This window comes from Petaurus breviceps, unplaced genomic scaffold (assembly GCF_028583685.1).
Source record: "Petaurus breviceps papuanus isolate PSGF00001 unplaced genomic scaffold, PetGlider_PUasm1.0 90617, whole genome shotgun sequence".
Lineage (NCBI taxonomy): Eukaryota > Metazoa > Chordata > Mammalia > Diprotodontia > Petauridae > Petaurus > Petaurus breviceps.
Window position 1 is genome coordinate 6,041,446 of NW_027187287.1, and position 16,814 is coordinate 6,058,259.

At 38.0% G+C, this 16,814-nt stretch overlaps 1 protein-coding gene and 1 pseudogene across 5 annotated transcripts in view; both read right to left on the reverse strand.

Moving 5' to 3' along the window:
- Window positions 1–245: 245 nt before the first annotated feature.
- The window catches only part of BTNL9 (butyrophilin like 9), a 34,578-nt gene continuing 18,009 nt past the window's right edge, over window positions 246–16,814 (reverse strand). For all 5 annotated transcript variants that reach the window (XM_069064127.1, XM_069064126.1, XM_069064128.1 and 2 more), the window contains 7 exons: window positions 13,153–13,281; window positions 12,634–12,666; window positions 11,967–11,987; window positions 5,182–5,202; window positions 4,957–4,983; window positions 3,578–3,604; window positions 246–1,716 (listed from right to left, as the gene is read on the reverse strand). In XM_069064127.1, the coding sequence (XP_068920228.1) occupies window positions 1,088–1,716; window positions 3,578–3,604; window positions 4,957–4,983; window positions 5,182–5,202; window positions 11,967–11,987; window positions 12,634–12,666; window positions 13,153–13,281 (887 nt within the window). In that variant the 3' untranslated portion in view covers window positions 246–1,087. The remainder of the gene's footprint in view (window positions 1,717–3,577; window positions 3,605–4,956; window positions 4,984–5,181; window positions 5,203–11,966; window positions 11,988–12,633; window positions 12,667–13,152; window positions 13,282–16,814) is intronic.
- On the reverse strand, window positions 5,682–7,447 carry LOC138142971 (elongation factor 1-alpha 1 pseudogene; annotated as a pseudogene).

Below are 16,814 nucleotides of genomic sequence, written 5' to 3' on the forward strand. Positions count from 1 at the left end.
TTTTAAAAAGATTATTTCAATTTACACTTTGGCTTCTATATTACAGCTATATTTTTTGTTTATGTTCAAGACATAAAGGTGTATTCCAAGGAAAGGATAAGTCCTCTAAAAGCTGAGCAAAATCATCCATCTCCCAGCTCTAGATTGTTTTCTGTTCTTTGAAGGAACAATTCTACACTTGTTTTGGTAATGGTATTATGGAAGTTCAATGAGGAGAGATAAGAAAATGACACCAAGGCAAATGATTCTAGAGAATAAATTTTATTTTCTGAGTTCCATAGCAGTCTTTTATTTAATGATCCTATAATTTCAGTCTAACTCACACAGTAACATTTAAAAAAAAGAACCAAACTTGTTTCATTATGTAAACAGCAAAACATGATTAAATATTCCACAGGAGATCACTAAGAACATGAGGAGAGCTAGTTGAATAAATCCCAAAGTCAAGCTTTTAAAAAATACCTTTACTTATTTGTAGCTTTCTTATTACCAAGCATTTAGCAATAGACTTTCTTTTAAGAATAAATCCACAATATATTGTGTGAGTAATAATAATTTCGTTCCTATAGGATAGTTAGCTGCTTATGAATAATCAATTACTTTTTGATTCATTAGGAATGTTAAAGAAATACATCATTTATTTATTACTCATGTAGATTAGATTAGAGGATAATTATTACATGAATATCCATACCCTTCTCTTTCCTTTCCATTTTGTTTCCTGCTGTTTTGACATAGTGATGACTTATAATCAGAGTGTGGGCATGTCTGGGAGCGGATGAGGAGCAAGGATATAGAAGAAGTTCTAATTATCCATGAGCAACTCTACTAAAAAAAGGTTTTTTGGGGGATCAGAATTAGAAGAAGGTGGTACCCAAAGGATTAGTTAAACTGAGATGAATAATGCCCTCCAGTTACTATGTGCTCTCCCTGTCTTCCATGATGATAGATAATTCTGAATTGACTAGCTAGTAATTATTTGCTTACATAAGCTTTATTACTATCTGGGAGACTTAGAAAATGGAGATTTCCCCAAAGCTTAGACAGCACATTTTGAGAAAGTACTCTGCCCAGGTCTTAAGGGTCTTTACCACTCAAGTGCAGAGATGTCTGATGAATCATAGGGTTGTAACCAGGTGTCACAATCATCATCATCTTTGGCAGCTACTCTATCACTGTCACTGGGCAATGGACAGATGGTCAAAGGAATGACCTGTTCTCCTCCATCATGAGATCGGGGCCTAAAATAGGGGCGAAGAGTTCCAAAGAATTTGTCAGTGAAGGTGAATATGTGGGAGTTGTCAGTCACATTGAAGAAAGAAACCTTTCCAGCTTCATAGTTTAAGAAGACTCCTACTCTCCTAGGGGGCACTCTCAATGTCAGAGATACTCGATAAGGATTGAAAATGAAATACTCACAGCTGTTCCACAGTCCTATCACCCAGTAACCAGTCCCAGGGCATAGCTTTACCTCCTTTTTGCGCTCCACTGAGTCGTAGCACACGCCCAAGAACCATCTACTTTTCTCCCCAACCTCTACCTCCCAGTAGTGCTTCCCTGAGATGAAACCCTCCTGACCAAGGACACAAAGCTGGTCTTTAAATCTCTTAGGGTCATCTGGCAGGTCTTGCTTGTTATTACAATAGATAACACTCTTGCCATCTTCTGAGATTTCAAGGCTGGGATGAGCAGTATCCGAATCCAGAGTTATATTCACTGTATAGAAAGAAATAGGGTTGGTCTGTGAGAGGGATGCAGGGAGTCAGTACTTTTAAATTATGATTTCTGGTTCTCTCTTCATTTCACTGTGTAACCCCGGGTAAGCTTATTTCCTTCTTTGGGCCTCATTTCCTCCTTGTTTGTAACATATAAGCAAAATTATAACTAGGGTGGGGCCAAGACAACATTATCCAAGGCAGGCAATTTAGAGAGTGCCAAATGCCCTATCTGGGGCTGTATTTGTTCTCCGTTTCCCAGCTCCCCCCTTGCCCAGTACTGCCCTTAGAAGCAGCCTAACCCCAAGGTGTGCTACTTCTTTCCTGAAAACCATGTCCCAAGTAAGCTTCCCATACCTACCCTCCACCTTCTCCCCAGGAATAACCACAGCTTCAGCTGTGTAGACTGAAATTTTCTTGGTGTCAGGATGTGCACTTCCTCTCCCTGACAGCAAAACCCCTCTCCACCTTAACCTGCCCAACTACCCTTGCCCCAGAGGCAAAAATTCCCAGGTATTTTTCTATGTGTGAAAATAGCACCTGTTCATTTCCTATCTCCTAAAGCTGGGAGTACATTTATAGCTTTATTTTTATTCTTTGAAGGTGATAAACAGGGACTCCCTCTCTTTCTTTATTTGGAAGGCCTGGTGTGTTCAAAAACCAAGAAGTGGTGTTGGACTAAGATGACATGCATAAAACCGTTGTGCGAATTTAAGTCTGTTACACTTCTTTGCCCCCATGCAATGTCACAGAGCTCAAGTTCTATGCTTTTTAAAATAGAGCTGAACTAAAAAAATAATCTGAGATGAGAGACTATAGTAGAAAATTGTAAGGTATCTGTGGAGTGTGAATGAATATGGATATAGGGCATATATATATGTATTATACACACATACACACACACAAACACACATTTTCATATATACCTATACAGGAACTTCAATCTGAAGAAGCACAGATCAAGGAGCATGAAGGTCATCTTCAAATATATGAAAGAAAGGCTGTCATGCAGGCTAGGGAATAGACTTGTTCCACTTAAACCCAGGAGGCAGAATGAGAAGAAACAGGTGGAAGTTGTAGCGAAGTTGATTTGACTTGCTAAAATAAAACTTTCTAAAAATAAATGCTGTCCAAAAGTGGCAGGACCTAACTACAGAGTAGACTCCCTGTCAATGAAGGTCTTCAAGTGGAGACAGAAGGACCACTGTTAGGTGCTTAATATATGTTGATCGATTGATACTAAGAGACACTAAATATTCCTATTCAGGGATGGGTTAAACTAGATTATTTATTTCTGTGCTACATTCCAGTTCTAGGTATCAGTGCCTGTGCACACACGCACACCTATCCTTGATCACAGATCTTGCTACCATCTTTTTCTCACTGTCTAGTTGGGCTTAAGTTCATGCTGGCACAATGAATAGAGAGCATGGTCTGGAGTCAGGCAGACCTGAATTCAAACCTGACCTCATACATTTACTAGCTGTGAAACCCTGGGCAAATTACTTTGCCTCTGCCTGCCTCAGTTTATTTGTCGGTAAAGTGGGGATAACTAATAAAATATAGGGTTGTTGTGAGGATTAAATGAGATAAATCATTGTATAGCACAGTGTCTAGCAGTTATTGGTGTGGACTATTATTATGGCTATTATTCCTAATCCTAGTCAGCCAATCAACAAGCAGCATTCATTGAGCACCTTCTTGTGATGGAGTACTATAGTAGGCATCATCATCATTGCTTGTATACACACACACACACTGCTTTAAGGTTTGCAAGGTGCCATACATGTTATCTAATATATCACAAAGTAGGCACCATTATAGCATATTAAATAAAAATGTAGTTCTTCTGCTCTGGTTACCTGCATGTCTTCTGGCTGCTCTCCACTCTGAAAACAGAGAAAGACAAATATTAGCTAATAACCTTGGAGAGAATAGGAATGGAAAGGTTCAAGTGCTTGAGCTCCAAACAAAATAAATCCTCAAATGAGGCATGAGTGGGGAAAGGAGATGGATTTTAGGGATGTTCCTAGGAAGGGAAAAAATTAGTGAATTGGGAGCTAGATAATCTTCTATGTGAATGCGCTCTAATCCCTGCGCCCACCTCTACCTCCAGTCACCACCTTCCAATTCTAATGACCCTACTCTAATACCATCTCCTACATCATCACTAACACCAGTACTGCACCAGCACCATCACCAGCACCACTACCAACCACTTGCATTTATATAACACTTCAATGTTTGTCTTTCCTTCTTTGTCCTCTCTTCACACTTCGACTGACACATCCTCCATTCTAGTCCCAAGCTTCATTATATTTGTGAGATGACTCTAGATTTTCAAAGACTATGCCAATTAAAAGCACAAATTCAGGAAGGTCCCACCAAACTGGAGAGATATAAATTTGGTCTGATGAGTAAGGTCAAGTCTATGAAAATTCAGCCAGTTTCATCACGAGATAATTGGTCTTTCAGTGATTAATGGTATTTTAGGGGCGGCATACAGCAATTCACAAAAACTGTGAAGTGGAGTTTGCCATCTTTATAGTATAGAGAGTGTCCACACCAATAAAATCATGAATTCTTCAAGTACTACAACATATGTTATTATGCAATGTCTCATGATAGGGTTTTTGAGTGCATATCACTTCCCCTACTGTACTGTAAATTCTTTGAATGTAGAAGTCATGTCATATATCTTTGTATAAGACAAAGTACTTGGCACATAACAGGCATTTATTTTTTTTCCTGTTGAATAAATGGGAAATATTGGAGTGGCCACTGACTATAGAACCTTGATATATAGGCTGTAAGGAAATGAAAAAGAGAAAGACAAACTTGCTCTCCATAAGCTTATAGTTTAGTTGCAAACACAAAACCACATAAATGAAAACACCTTGAGAATATTTACAAAGCAATACATTCAAATTAACTCAAATTATATAACTCAAAGTATAACTTTACCTCATCTCTCTGGGTTTCAGTTGCTTCATATGTGAAATAAGGGGGTTAGACTAAATGGTCTTTAAAATCTCTTCTAACTCTAAGCCTATGACCCTGTTAATTCACATAGAGGACATATGTGGCAGTCCTGTAGAGTAAAAAAGTTATCAGACTAGGAGGCATTAATTAAAGAAAGCTTGGGATGGGGAGAGTGTTTTGAGTCAAGTTAGGAAGGAAGGGAGGGAGGGAGGGAGGAAGAGAGGAAAAGGGAGGGAGAAAGACAAAGAGAATCACTTACCAGCCTGGCCTTCTGCCCGTCTCCAGTCTGAAAACAACAAAGGAAAGAGGTAAGAATAAAAGTATACTCATTGCCTGCTGCATGCACCCTAGCAGCCTCCTTTCACTCACATTCAAGAGAGGTTGCCTGTTTGGGAGATGATGAGCAGACATGTAAACTGACTGACACCCAAACACAATGAAACATGTTCAAAGGTATAAAATAATTCTGAGATGGAACACTCACCAATTTCCGTTTGAAGCTTACCTAGAAAATAAAGCAAGAAATGTATTAATTCACCAAGCTACTTAGGACAAGAGGACCTTTCCAAAGCCAGAAGGGCATATTATTAGGAGGCAAAGCCAAGGAAAAGAATTTCCAAGGTCTTAAAGTACTGCTATTTCTTGCCCACTATCTTTTCCCATCTCTTCTCCTCCTTTTTCTGCTGTTCACTGCTGTTCCTCCCCTCTTTTCTTCCTTCACTCCTCCCCCTAAAAGGGGAAAAAGTCTAGATTATTCTATAATCCTTCTTTAGGAATCCCAAGCTGGAAACTGTAGTTCTATTGAAGAGTAGAAATCTGCAGAGGGTGCTAGTGTAAAAGCAACCAGTCAAATACTGGTCAAGAGCATTCATGCCTTTTCCAAGGGGTCAGGTCTCATTTTGTTTTCTACTTTAGTTTTTGATTGAAATTTTTGTTGATACATTTTGTTTTCACATCACCTTAATTCCCCAACGATCAGGCTCATTTTATTTTATTTTTTTTCCCCGCATTAAACTGTTTTAATGGTCCAAAATTCTGTAACAGATTTTTGGTCAAGTTGTTTCCATTTAAAAATTACTGATTTTAAAAACTAATAACTTAAAACTGCCACGAAACAAATGGTCCACAAAAACATTCCTTTCCTCCTGAAGCTTTTAGGATGCATTGTAATCATTAACCAGTCTTTTACTATTAAACTTAAATGGCCAATTGAGACAAACAGTTCTGAGACTGTTCTTCCACCACTGATTAAGACTGGGGTGGCAGGTGTTGTACAGAGTATTCATTTAGCCTTCTGGGCAGATTTTGTGACCTTGCCAGCTCCCGCAGCTTTCTTGTCAACTGCCTTGATAACACCAACTGCAACAGTCTGCCTCATATCACGGACAGCAAAACGACCCAGAGGAGGATAATCAGAGAAGCTCTCCACACACGTGGGCTTGCCTGGAACCATGTCAACAATGGCAGCATCACCAGATTTCAGGAACTTAGGGCCATCTTCCAGCTTCTTACCAGAACGACGATCGATCTTTTCCTTCAGTTCAGCAAACTTGTAAGCAATGTGTGCAGTGTGACAATCCAGAACAGGTGCATAGCCAGCACTGATTTGGCCTGGATGGTTCAGGATAATAACCTGTGCAGTGAAACCAGCTGCTTCCATAGGTGGGTCATTCTTGCTATCACCAGCCACATTACCATGGCGTACATCTTTGACAGACACGTTCTTCACATTGAATCCAACGTTATCACCTGGCGGAGCCTCACTCAAAGCTTCATGGTGCATTTCAACAGACTTTACTTCAGTTGTAACATTGACTGGGGCAAAGGTGACCACCATGCCTGGTTTTAGAACACCAGTTTCCACTCGGCCAATGGGTACAGTACCAATACCACCAATCTTGTAGACATCTTGGAGGGGTAGACGAAGGGGCTTGTCAGTTGGACGAGTTGGTGGCAGAATGCAATCCAAAACTTCAAGCAGGGTAGTTCCATTAGCATTACCATCCTTACGAGTGACTTTCCATCCCTTGAACCAAGGCGTATTAGAGCTTGGCTCCAGCATGTTGTCACCATTCCAACCTGAAATTGGCACAAAAGCTACTGTGTCAGGGTTGTAGCCAATCTTCTTAATATAGGTACTGACTTCCTTGACGATTTCCTCATATCTCTTCTGGCTGTAAGGGGGCTTAGTGGAATCCATTTTGTTTACACCAACAATCAGTTATTTTACACCTAGTGTGTATGCCAGAAGGGCATGCTCACAGGTCTGCCCATTCTTTGAGATACCAGCTTCAAATTCACCAACACTAGCAGCAACAATCAGGACAGCCTGAGATGTGCCTGTAATCATGTTCTTGATAAAGTCTCTGTGTCCTGGAGCATCAATAATGGTCACATAGTACTTACTGGTCTCAAATTTCCACAGAGAGATATCAATAGCGATACCACGCTCACGTTCAGCCTTCAGTTTATCCAAGACCCAGGCATATTTGAAGGAGCCCTTTCCCATCTCAGCAGCCTCCTTCTCGAACTTCTCAATGGTTCTCTTATCAATTCCACCACATTTGTAGATAAGGTGACCCGTAGTTGTGGACTTGCTCGAATCTATGTGTCCAATGATGACAATGTTAATGTGAGTCTTTTCCTTGCCCATTTTTGTGGAGGTTTAGCGATGGTTTTCACAACACCTGTGTTCTGGCGGCAAACCCGTTGCGAAAAAAAAAAAAAGCGATCAGGCTCATTTTAAAGGAGTTGCTAGTGATTTGTTTGCTTTTTCTGACCAGGATTGGTGCACACTCAGAACTAAACAAGGTTTGGAATAATCACCTACAATGGAAGGAGCTTGCCAAAAATCGTTCCCTGACCTAGGTACTGAAGAGTTCTTTATCCCATCATTACATGTTCATTCCTAGAACTCTGTAGATAGAGAAAGGTATCCCATTAAAAAGGAATCCACACCATAGTCTTTGTTTAGTCATTTTTCAGTCATTTGGAATTCTTTTGGCAAAGATACTGGAGTGGTTTGCCATTTCCTTCTACAGCCCATTCTACAAATGAGGAAATGGAGGCAAACAGGGTTAAGTAACTTGCCCAGGGTCATATAGTTAGTAAGAGTCTAAGACCAGATTTAAACTCAGGTCTTCCAGATCCAGCACCATACCACCTACCTGCCCTACTGTGGTTTTAGTGACATCAAATATACTTCCTGAAAGTTTTGGTAGTCAGACTAATCACTTAACAATTGTTGGAGAGAGTTCTTAAGAGAAGGAAACAATGTTCAGAAGTAGGAGAAGGAAGAAATCACCAAAGGTCGTTAAAGAAAAACTTCACAATTTGTTTGGGACTTGTAGTGGCAGGAAGAGGTATACTTGTTAATGTTTAACAACTAAGGCTCCAAAAAATGCAAAAAGAAAATAAAACTATGCACAGCACACTTCTAAGTTTAGTCGACATTAATAACATTTTTTTCATCATTTTGTTAAGTCTACATAATCAACAAAACAATAAATCAAGCCCTTATTTGTAGTGGTTGTCCATTTGTGAGTTATGAATGTTCACATTGAAAATTTCTTTTTTTGGGGGGGGGGAGGCAAGACATTTGGGGTTAAGTGTCAGAGGCCAGATTTGAACTCAGGTCCCCCTGACTTTAGGGCTGGTGCTCTATTCTATATACCACCTAGCTGCCCCTACATTAAAATTTCAACAATTGATTGGAGAGTGGTTAGAATTGGCTCCAGCACATTCATGGTAAGGGTTTCTTTCCACTCACTATTTCCACAGTATCAAGAAATGTGATACATTTGTTAAGAGCACCTTGGCACTCAGGACATAGAAGTTGTAGTCCTAGCTCTGCCACTAACTAGCTATCTGACCTTTAGTAAGTCACTCTACATGCATCCTCACCTATAAAATAAAGGGATTAGGTTATCCCTAAGACTCCCTCCAGCTCTAAAATGTTACTGTTCTGGCAAAACTGCTCTTTTTCATTTCTACACTTTACTATGCCTTTCATTCCTCTTTCATCCTACCTGCAAAGATTGCTCTCAAGCACCTTCCTCCTCCAGGGTGATTCAATAATATCTTAGTTATTAAATGTTTAGTTAATTACTATAAATTCATTTAAAGTAGTTCAGTGGAAAGATCACTGGCTCTAGGGTCAGAGAGCCAGATTCAAATCCCACCTCTGACATTTACAACCTGTATTATTTTGGGTTGGTTTCTTAACCAACTTGGCCTCAATTTCCTCAACTGTAATATAAGGGGTTTGGATTTTGATGGACTCTGAGGTACCTTCCATACTCTCTGATCCTTTGAAAATAGATCATCATCAATTTCAAAGAAGGATAATTTTGCCACCTCTTTGCTCATGTTTAGTCTCAATTTCCTTTTCTGTTTGCTTTTCTGCTATGCCCATGCCTTCTAGAACAATACCAAAAAATAGTGGTGAGGACTGACATCTTGTTTCACTCATGATTTTATTCGGAAAATTTCTAGTATTTCTTTATAAATAATGCTAAATTTTTATTTTAGAGAAATACTTTTGAATATATTTAATATATTTTGAATATTTTAAATATATTTTGAATATATTACAGAAACTGTTTTTGACTCAGTGGTTTTTTTTTGTCAGACTTTTGTCTGCCTATATTGATATGATTGTGTGTTTTGTTATCAATATGATTTATTAGAACAGCTACTTTTCTAACATGGAATTTTGGCATTTCTTGCATTGCTGGTAAAAATCCAGCTTAGTCACAATGAATATTTTTTTGGAATGTAGTGCCATACTCTTTATTAGTATTTTATTATGCATTTTTGTGTATATATATATATGCATCAAAGTATTAACTTATAATTTTCTTTTTCTGTGTTTATCTTCTCTGGTGTGGGAATCAAGATTCTGTATATAACAACAATAATAGCTAGCATTTATATGTGTAGTTCTTTAAGGTTTGCAAATTTCTCTACAAATATCATCTCCTTTTTGAGTGTAGGGTGGGTAAAGTGACTTGCCCCGGGTCTGAAGCCATATTTGAAATTAGGTTTTCCTGACGCCAGGTCCAGTGTTCTAGCCAATTAGCTAACCTCTTTTATAGAAAAAAAAAGTTTGTTGGGGAGCTTTAATCATATTTGGAAAATAGAGATAATTTTTCTTTAAATGTGTGGTAGGATTCATTTGTAAATTTGACTCTCCTTAGAGTTTGTTCTATGGAAATTATTCACATATGACTTGACTTCATGTTCTCTTTCTATGACTAGGTTATTTTTTTTTAAATTTGGGGATCATATTACTTTTGCTTAAATTAATTTCATTTAAGTTTTTAGTCTTGTTGGCAATAATTGGGCACAGTAGTTTCTGATAATTATGTTTGTTTCTTTGCCATTTGTTGCAAAATTTCCCTTCTCTTTGTGGTTTTGATAATTTGGTGTTCCGTACTTATTTTTTTTTTTTTAGCTATTTTTGAGTATGTGTGTAGAGGCAGTAGGGTTGGATTTGAATTCAAGCCCTCATACCTCAGGGTGGGAGCTTTATCTACCAAAGTACCTACTTGCCCCTCTTCTGCACTTTTAACAGCTCTTTTGTTTTGCTCACTTAGATAATATTTACAATTGTGCTTATTTACCCTTTGATTTTCAAAATCTCTTTTATGATTGTTTTGGAAATAGTAATTTGTTATTTTGCAGTTTTACTAATTCCATGCTAAATTTGTTAAGCCTCTCTTTGTGTGTGTGTATGTGTGTGTGTTTATGTTCCAGTATATGGAGTGGCCTCTTAGAATTATTGTAGCTTTATCACACAAATTTTTAATGTTATCACACTGTTAGTATTCTTTCTTAATACAGATTTCATTGTTTTCTGTTATTTGTTGTTTGATCTGCTCATTTATGATATAATTTTATTCCTCATTTACACCTATATTTTGTCTACATTTTCCTTTTTTGAATACATTTTTATTGTATCATGATCTTTAAAAGATACACATAGCTTTTCTGCATATCTGAATTTAGTTATCAGTTTTTATTCCCTAAGTTTTGTAAAAACTCCGGACAGCTGAGAAACATACACACAAACATCCTGAGACTCTGATTGGATTAAAAAATATCAAATTCAGTTTTTCCAATTTTTAAAAAATATCTCAAATTTCCTTCTTACTAATTTTTTTGTTATTTTTATCAATTTTTGCTAGAGTGTATCACCAGACAGCCCTCTAGCTCTGTTATTTTGGTTTTTAATGCTCTGAACTCCCCCTCTAATTTTGCTATTTTTAAACATTTTGCTCTCGTTTTGCAGTCCTTATATTTTCACATTCCACGTGATTCATTTTTCTCTGTAGAATTCACTGTTTTATTGCAAACTTTTCCTATTTTTCCCCTAATGTGCCAATTCTCTTGTCCACTTGTATTTTTTTTGTTCAAAGATCTTATTTTTATTAGCATAGATACCAGGTCTTCCTTTATTTCTCTAAGCTTCTGAACCATAAGAGGTTCATATGCTAGGTTTCTAGCCTCTCTTCTGAGTGGATAGCTTTCATTGTTGCTGTTTTTTTTCTGTAGATTTCTCCTTGATTTCTTTTACCCACAGTATTTATTCATTGCATTGAGCTCTCTATTTTGCTTATTCATTTCTCCATTATTTTTCCTGCAAGGTTTTTCCTCTGAGATTTGTTCCAACCTTCTTTTTGGTTATTGTTCCTTTATTTATTTGGTACATTTTCATTTCATTTTTTGAGATGATAGAGAAAAATTTATCTTAGTCATGCTCACTCACACATTCTGTCAAAACTCATAAAATATTTGCATTTTAAAAGGACTACCAGCACAAAAAAAATTAATTTCTGATGATGGAATTTGAGCTTCTAATAGGATCTAAATGGATAGATATTTTGGAAAAGACCAGGTTTCCTAGAGCTCACAATCCCTCAAATGACACCATATTTCCTATTGGCAAGACTATCCCTACTATTTAATTGATCTATCAATGGTTTTTTTTTTTTTGGAGGGCAATTGGGGTTAAGCGACTTGCCCAAAGTCACATGGCTAGTAAATGTGTCAAGTGTCTGAGGTTGGATTTGAACTCAGGTCCTCCTGACTCCAGGGCTGCACTCAATTCATTGTACCACCTACCATCCCCAATCTATCAATGTTTTAAATGATAGGATGATTATAGGAGAATGAAGTAAAATGCTATCCTGTTTCTTTCAAGTAGTGTGCCTAAAACCATTTTATTCTTTTCTTTCTGACTTATTGTCCAAAAATCAAAGAACTTACCCAGCTCAGCTGTTAATTTTCCTGAAAGGGAAATATAAAGAAAAATATATTAGCAAGATAGGACCACCTCCTTACAGTAGCCTAAGCAAATCCCAATACTGTAAAGCCACCAACTGGGTAGTTTAGGAGTTTAAGGAGTTAAGACCACAGAGACTGACTGGAATCATGAAAACCAAAGTAACCGAGCTAGAGGTCAGTCTAGTGATACAATCTAATAAATACTAATAAAAATAACAGAAATATAAACAAGAAGGAAATTATAGATTCAAACAAAATATTGGAAAAACTGGATTTGATATTTTTAATCCAATGAGAGTCTTAATATGGTTGTGTGTGTATGTGTTTCTCATGCTCTTGGGCAAATTCTCCATTACTTTCTTGGAAAGTGATAGTCTATACATTGGGAAGAAACAAGTTCTTCTAGTGAGAATAGTAACAGAAGGAAAGAGGAAATAACAAATTCACTCCCAAAAGCCTTTGCCTGCTCAATTCATTTTTGACCCTTGTCTTTTTCCCATACTACTTATGTAACTTTAATAGTCATCTCTTTCTAGTACCAAGTGTCACAAGTTATCTATGTGAAGATGAACTTTCTCTAATTAGATGATATCTAAGACCCCTTTTCCTCATTTAATAGGATGCTATCCAAAATCTTGTTTCCATTTACCTTTTTCCTTCTCTGATTTTTTCTTCAGTTTTTCTAAGAAGAAGAAAGAGAGGATTTTAAAATGAGTTATTCTGGATCTTCATAAGCTCTATTTTAAAGTAGGGGTTCTTAACTTTTTTTGTGTATGTCAAGACCCCTTGTCTTTAAATGCATAAAATAAAATACATAGAATTATGAAAGAAACAAATTATATTAAAATACAGTTATTAATTTTTTTAAGTTCACAGAACCCAGGTTAAGAATCCCTATTTATTAGCAACAGATTTTTGCACTGAAATATCCAAAAGCAATCTTTGTCTTTTTTCTGACTTCAAGTAGCAGGTTTTCTGTAGCCCAGACAGCCTTTCACAAAGCACACTAGTCAAACCTTCTCTCAAGAGGAGAATTAATTTTCCTAGTACTGTCATACTGTGTTCTCATATTTTTGTCCTCATTGTATATAGCACATTGTAGGCATGCCTGATGCATACCACTTTATTTTTTTTATGAGTGAAGCCAAAGCTAGGATTGCCATTTTACCTTTGGATCTCCATTGTTTCTGGAAGAAACAGAATGCCAGAATCATGAAGAGCACCAGAATGATAGCTGTCCCTATGACAGTTCCAATTAATGCTCCTCTCCAGTCAGAGTTTTTTGGTAAAAATGCATCTGCAATATACAACAAAGGATTTGTCATCATTACTAAGCTAAGACTGACATCACTGTCATCTTTATTCCCTTAAGTGCTGATGTTTATTTTAAAGATTGTGATATAAATTTATGTATGTGTGTTTGTTTTTATGTATGTGTGTATATTTGTGTATATATGTGTGTATTTGCAAACATAATGTATACCTCAGCAGATTTTGCAAGGGGCTGCAAAATTTTTGACCCTACTCAGGAATATAACCTGCCTTTGGCTTTGCCCACAGAGAGAGAAAGTGACTCAAAAGAGGGTAAGTTATCCAGCATTCTCAAGTTTGGATGACTGCCCCCAACCTTAAATTTAAAGGGACATGTGGTAAGAAGAAGGGTGTGAGGAGGCTGTCTCAAGAAGCCATGCCAGACTAGAAGGAGAATCAGGTCAAATTACCCCCAAGACTGCTCATTGAGAATTGCAATAGAGAAATCATAGTAAAAAGTAGGAGATCTGGGGGATATCTAGGTGGCACAGTGAGAAGAGCACCAGCCCTGGAGTCAGGAGGACTTGAGTTCAAATCCAGCCTCAGACACTCAACACAAAAAATTAGCTGTGTGACCGTGGGCAATTCACTTAACCCCAATTGCCCTCCAAAAAGCAAAAAAAAAAAAAAAGTAGATCTGGTGTGGTAGAGACTATCATGACCAGGCATTCGATATAAACCCCAAACTATACTGTCTTTTTTCCCCTTCCTTCCCCTGCCCTCCCTCCTGTTCACAGAGCAGGGGGAACTCTTTTCTGTTTATTGCCTGAATCACCCTCACTCTTGTATTTCCTGCTACTATTTAACCCCAATATGCTGTTGAAAAGGCAGCTTGGGGTTTCTCAGTTTGATCCTTTTCCTCAGCTGTTACTTTCTGCCCTAAGTCAATAAATGTTATAAAAATTTTCTGTCCGACAAAAAACTCAAGCTATTTAATGTGAATACCTTAATGTACAGATATAGATGGGGTTAGGTAGGAGTGCAAATTACTCTTATATAAGAGATGAGAGACAAGTTTTGCCGGGCAATAATGGTTTAGGGGCTAGAGCTAAAGGGGAACAGAGAGAGAGTACAGTGTTAACTTTCACAAGCCTTACCAAAAAAACCCAAAAGCTCTCCTTAGGTAACGGAGACATTGAATACAGAAAGAAACATGATGTAGGACAATAAATATTACCATGACTTCAATGAGAAGTTTAGGGCCTTCACCTAACATTTAAAAAAAACTAACCTATAAGGGGAAAGGGAGGAGTGGGAATTCTCACAGTAGCTGGCTGGAGAGCTTCAGATACATGTTTGATTGACATAGTAACGCTACCACAGCAATTCTGGGATTCTATGTGGCTAAAGTTGCTCACAAAGTTCCCCAAGTGGTTAGATATGTAATTAAGAACTTACACACAGAGCAGTGACTGAATGTGCTTGAGGGGAAGGGCCAAATGGGAATGCTTTCCCAAGTTGTGACCAAACACCCTCATTCACTGTTTTAGGCACATTTAATTCTGTAAAGGCTTTAGTATGATGATAATTGAGAAGAAAATTATTAAGGAGGCAGAGCCAAGATGGCAAAGACAGGGACTCGCCTGAGCTCTTCCCCAAACAACTCCAAATACATTTTTAAAATAACTCTAAGGGGCAGTTAGGTGCTGCAGTGAATAGAGCATGGGCCCTGAAGTCAGGAGGACCTGAGTTCAAATCCAACCTCAGACACTTGACACACTTACTAGCCGTGTGACCTTGGGCAAGTCACTTAACCCCAATTGCCCTGCCCTATCTCCCCCCACAACAAAAAGCAAAAAAAAAGATAACTCTAAGCAAATTCTTGAGTAGCTGAACCCACAAAAAGAGTGAAACAAGTTTCCAGCCCAAGACAATTTGGAAGGTTGGCAAGAAAGATCTGGTGCATCAAGGTGAGAGAGGAACACAGTCCAGCATAGGCCGTGCCAGCACATCTCTGGCCCCAGAAAACTAGGAGCAAGCCTTGGGAGCCACTGAAACAGCAGTGGTAGTAACAGCAGCTGCTTTCGGAGCTCTCAACCTACAGACAGGAAGGTAATCAAACAACTGGTTAGAAGGAGATTACAGGGATCTTTTTGCTAGCTCTGAAGAAGGACTCTGTTGCTTTGCCCATACTTGGATCCCAGTCTCAGTTCTGGGTGGCAGTCCCAGAGTTAGAAAGAATACAAGCATAGCAGAATTTGTGGAAGGAGTAGAGTGTGGACTCTCCTCACAATTCCAGGGCAGAAAAGAGTGCTGGTACTTGCTCAAAGACCAGAGCATAGGCCAGGAGAGTAGTAAACACCTCTCCTTAAATCATACCATCTTGGAAGAACTGAAAACTTACAGGTCCCTAGAAGTATCTCTGAAAACAGCTGCATAAAACTTCTGAAGCTTGGGACAATGTGCCCTCCACCCTGGAAGCAGAGCCCTACTTTAACAAAGAATTAAAAGTCAACTAAATAGGCTTGGAAAATGAGCAAACAATGGAAAATTATCTGACCATTGAAAGTCGTTATGGTGACAAGGAAGATCAAAACACACACTCAGAAGAATACAACAAAGTCAAAACTCCTACATTCAAAGACTCCAAGAGAAATATGAATTGGTCTCAGGCCATGGAAGAGCTCAAAAAGGATTTTGAAAATCAAGTAAGAGAGGTAGAGGAAAAATTGGGACGAGAAATGAGAATGATGCAAGAAAATAATGAAAAATGAGTCTACAGCCTAGTAAAGGAGACTCAAGAAAATACTGAAGAAAATAACACTTTAAAAAACAGAGTAGGCCAAATGGTAAAAGAGGTTCAAAAAGCCAATGAAGTTAAAAAGAAAAATTGACCAAATGGAAAAGGAGGTCCAAAAGCTCACTGAAGAAAATAATTCCTTAAAAATTAGAATGGTGGGGGTGGCCAGGTGGCTCAGTGAGTAAGAGCACTGGCCCCAGAATAGGGAGACCTGGGATTGGTTCCAGCCTTAGATACTCGGCACCCACACAAAAATAACTGGCTGTGTAACCTTGAGCAAGTTACTTAACCCTGACTGCTTTAAAAAAAATTATAATGGTGCAAATGGAAGCTAATGACTTAATAAGAAATCAAAAACAATAAAATAAAAACAAAAGAATGAAAAAAATAGAAGAAAATGTGAAATATCTCATTGAAAAAACAACTGACTTGGAAAATAGATCTAGGAGAGATAATTTACAAATTATTGGACTACCTGAAAGCCATGATCAAGAAAAGAGTCTAGACATCATCTTTCAAGAAATTATCAAGGAAAACTTCCCTGATATTCTAGAACAGTCTTGCACAACATATGCCCTGCCAAAGGATTTCAAATGGTTGTCACATGACCTATGGCAGCCAACAATTATCAGTCATGGTTGGTAGCCACTGGCCAACTGACAGCTGTCTGAAATCCTTTGGTGGGCTGCAAGTGACCCAATTGTTACATGTTATACAGGCCTATTCTAGAACCAGAGGCTTCCTGAAAGCCATGATCAAAAAAGAGAAGCTAGACATCA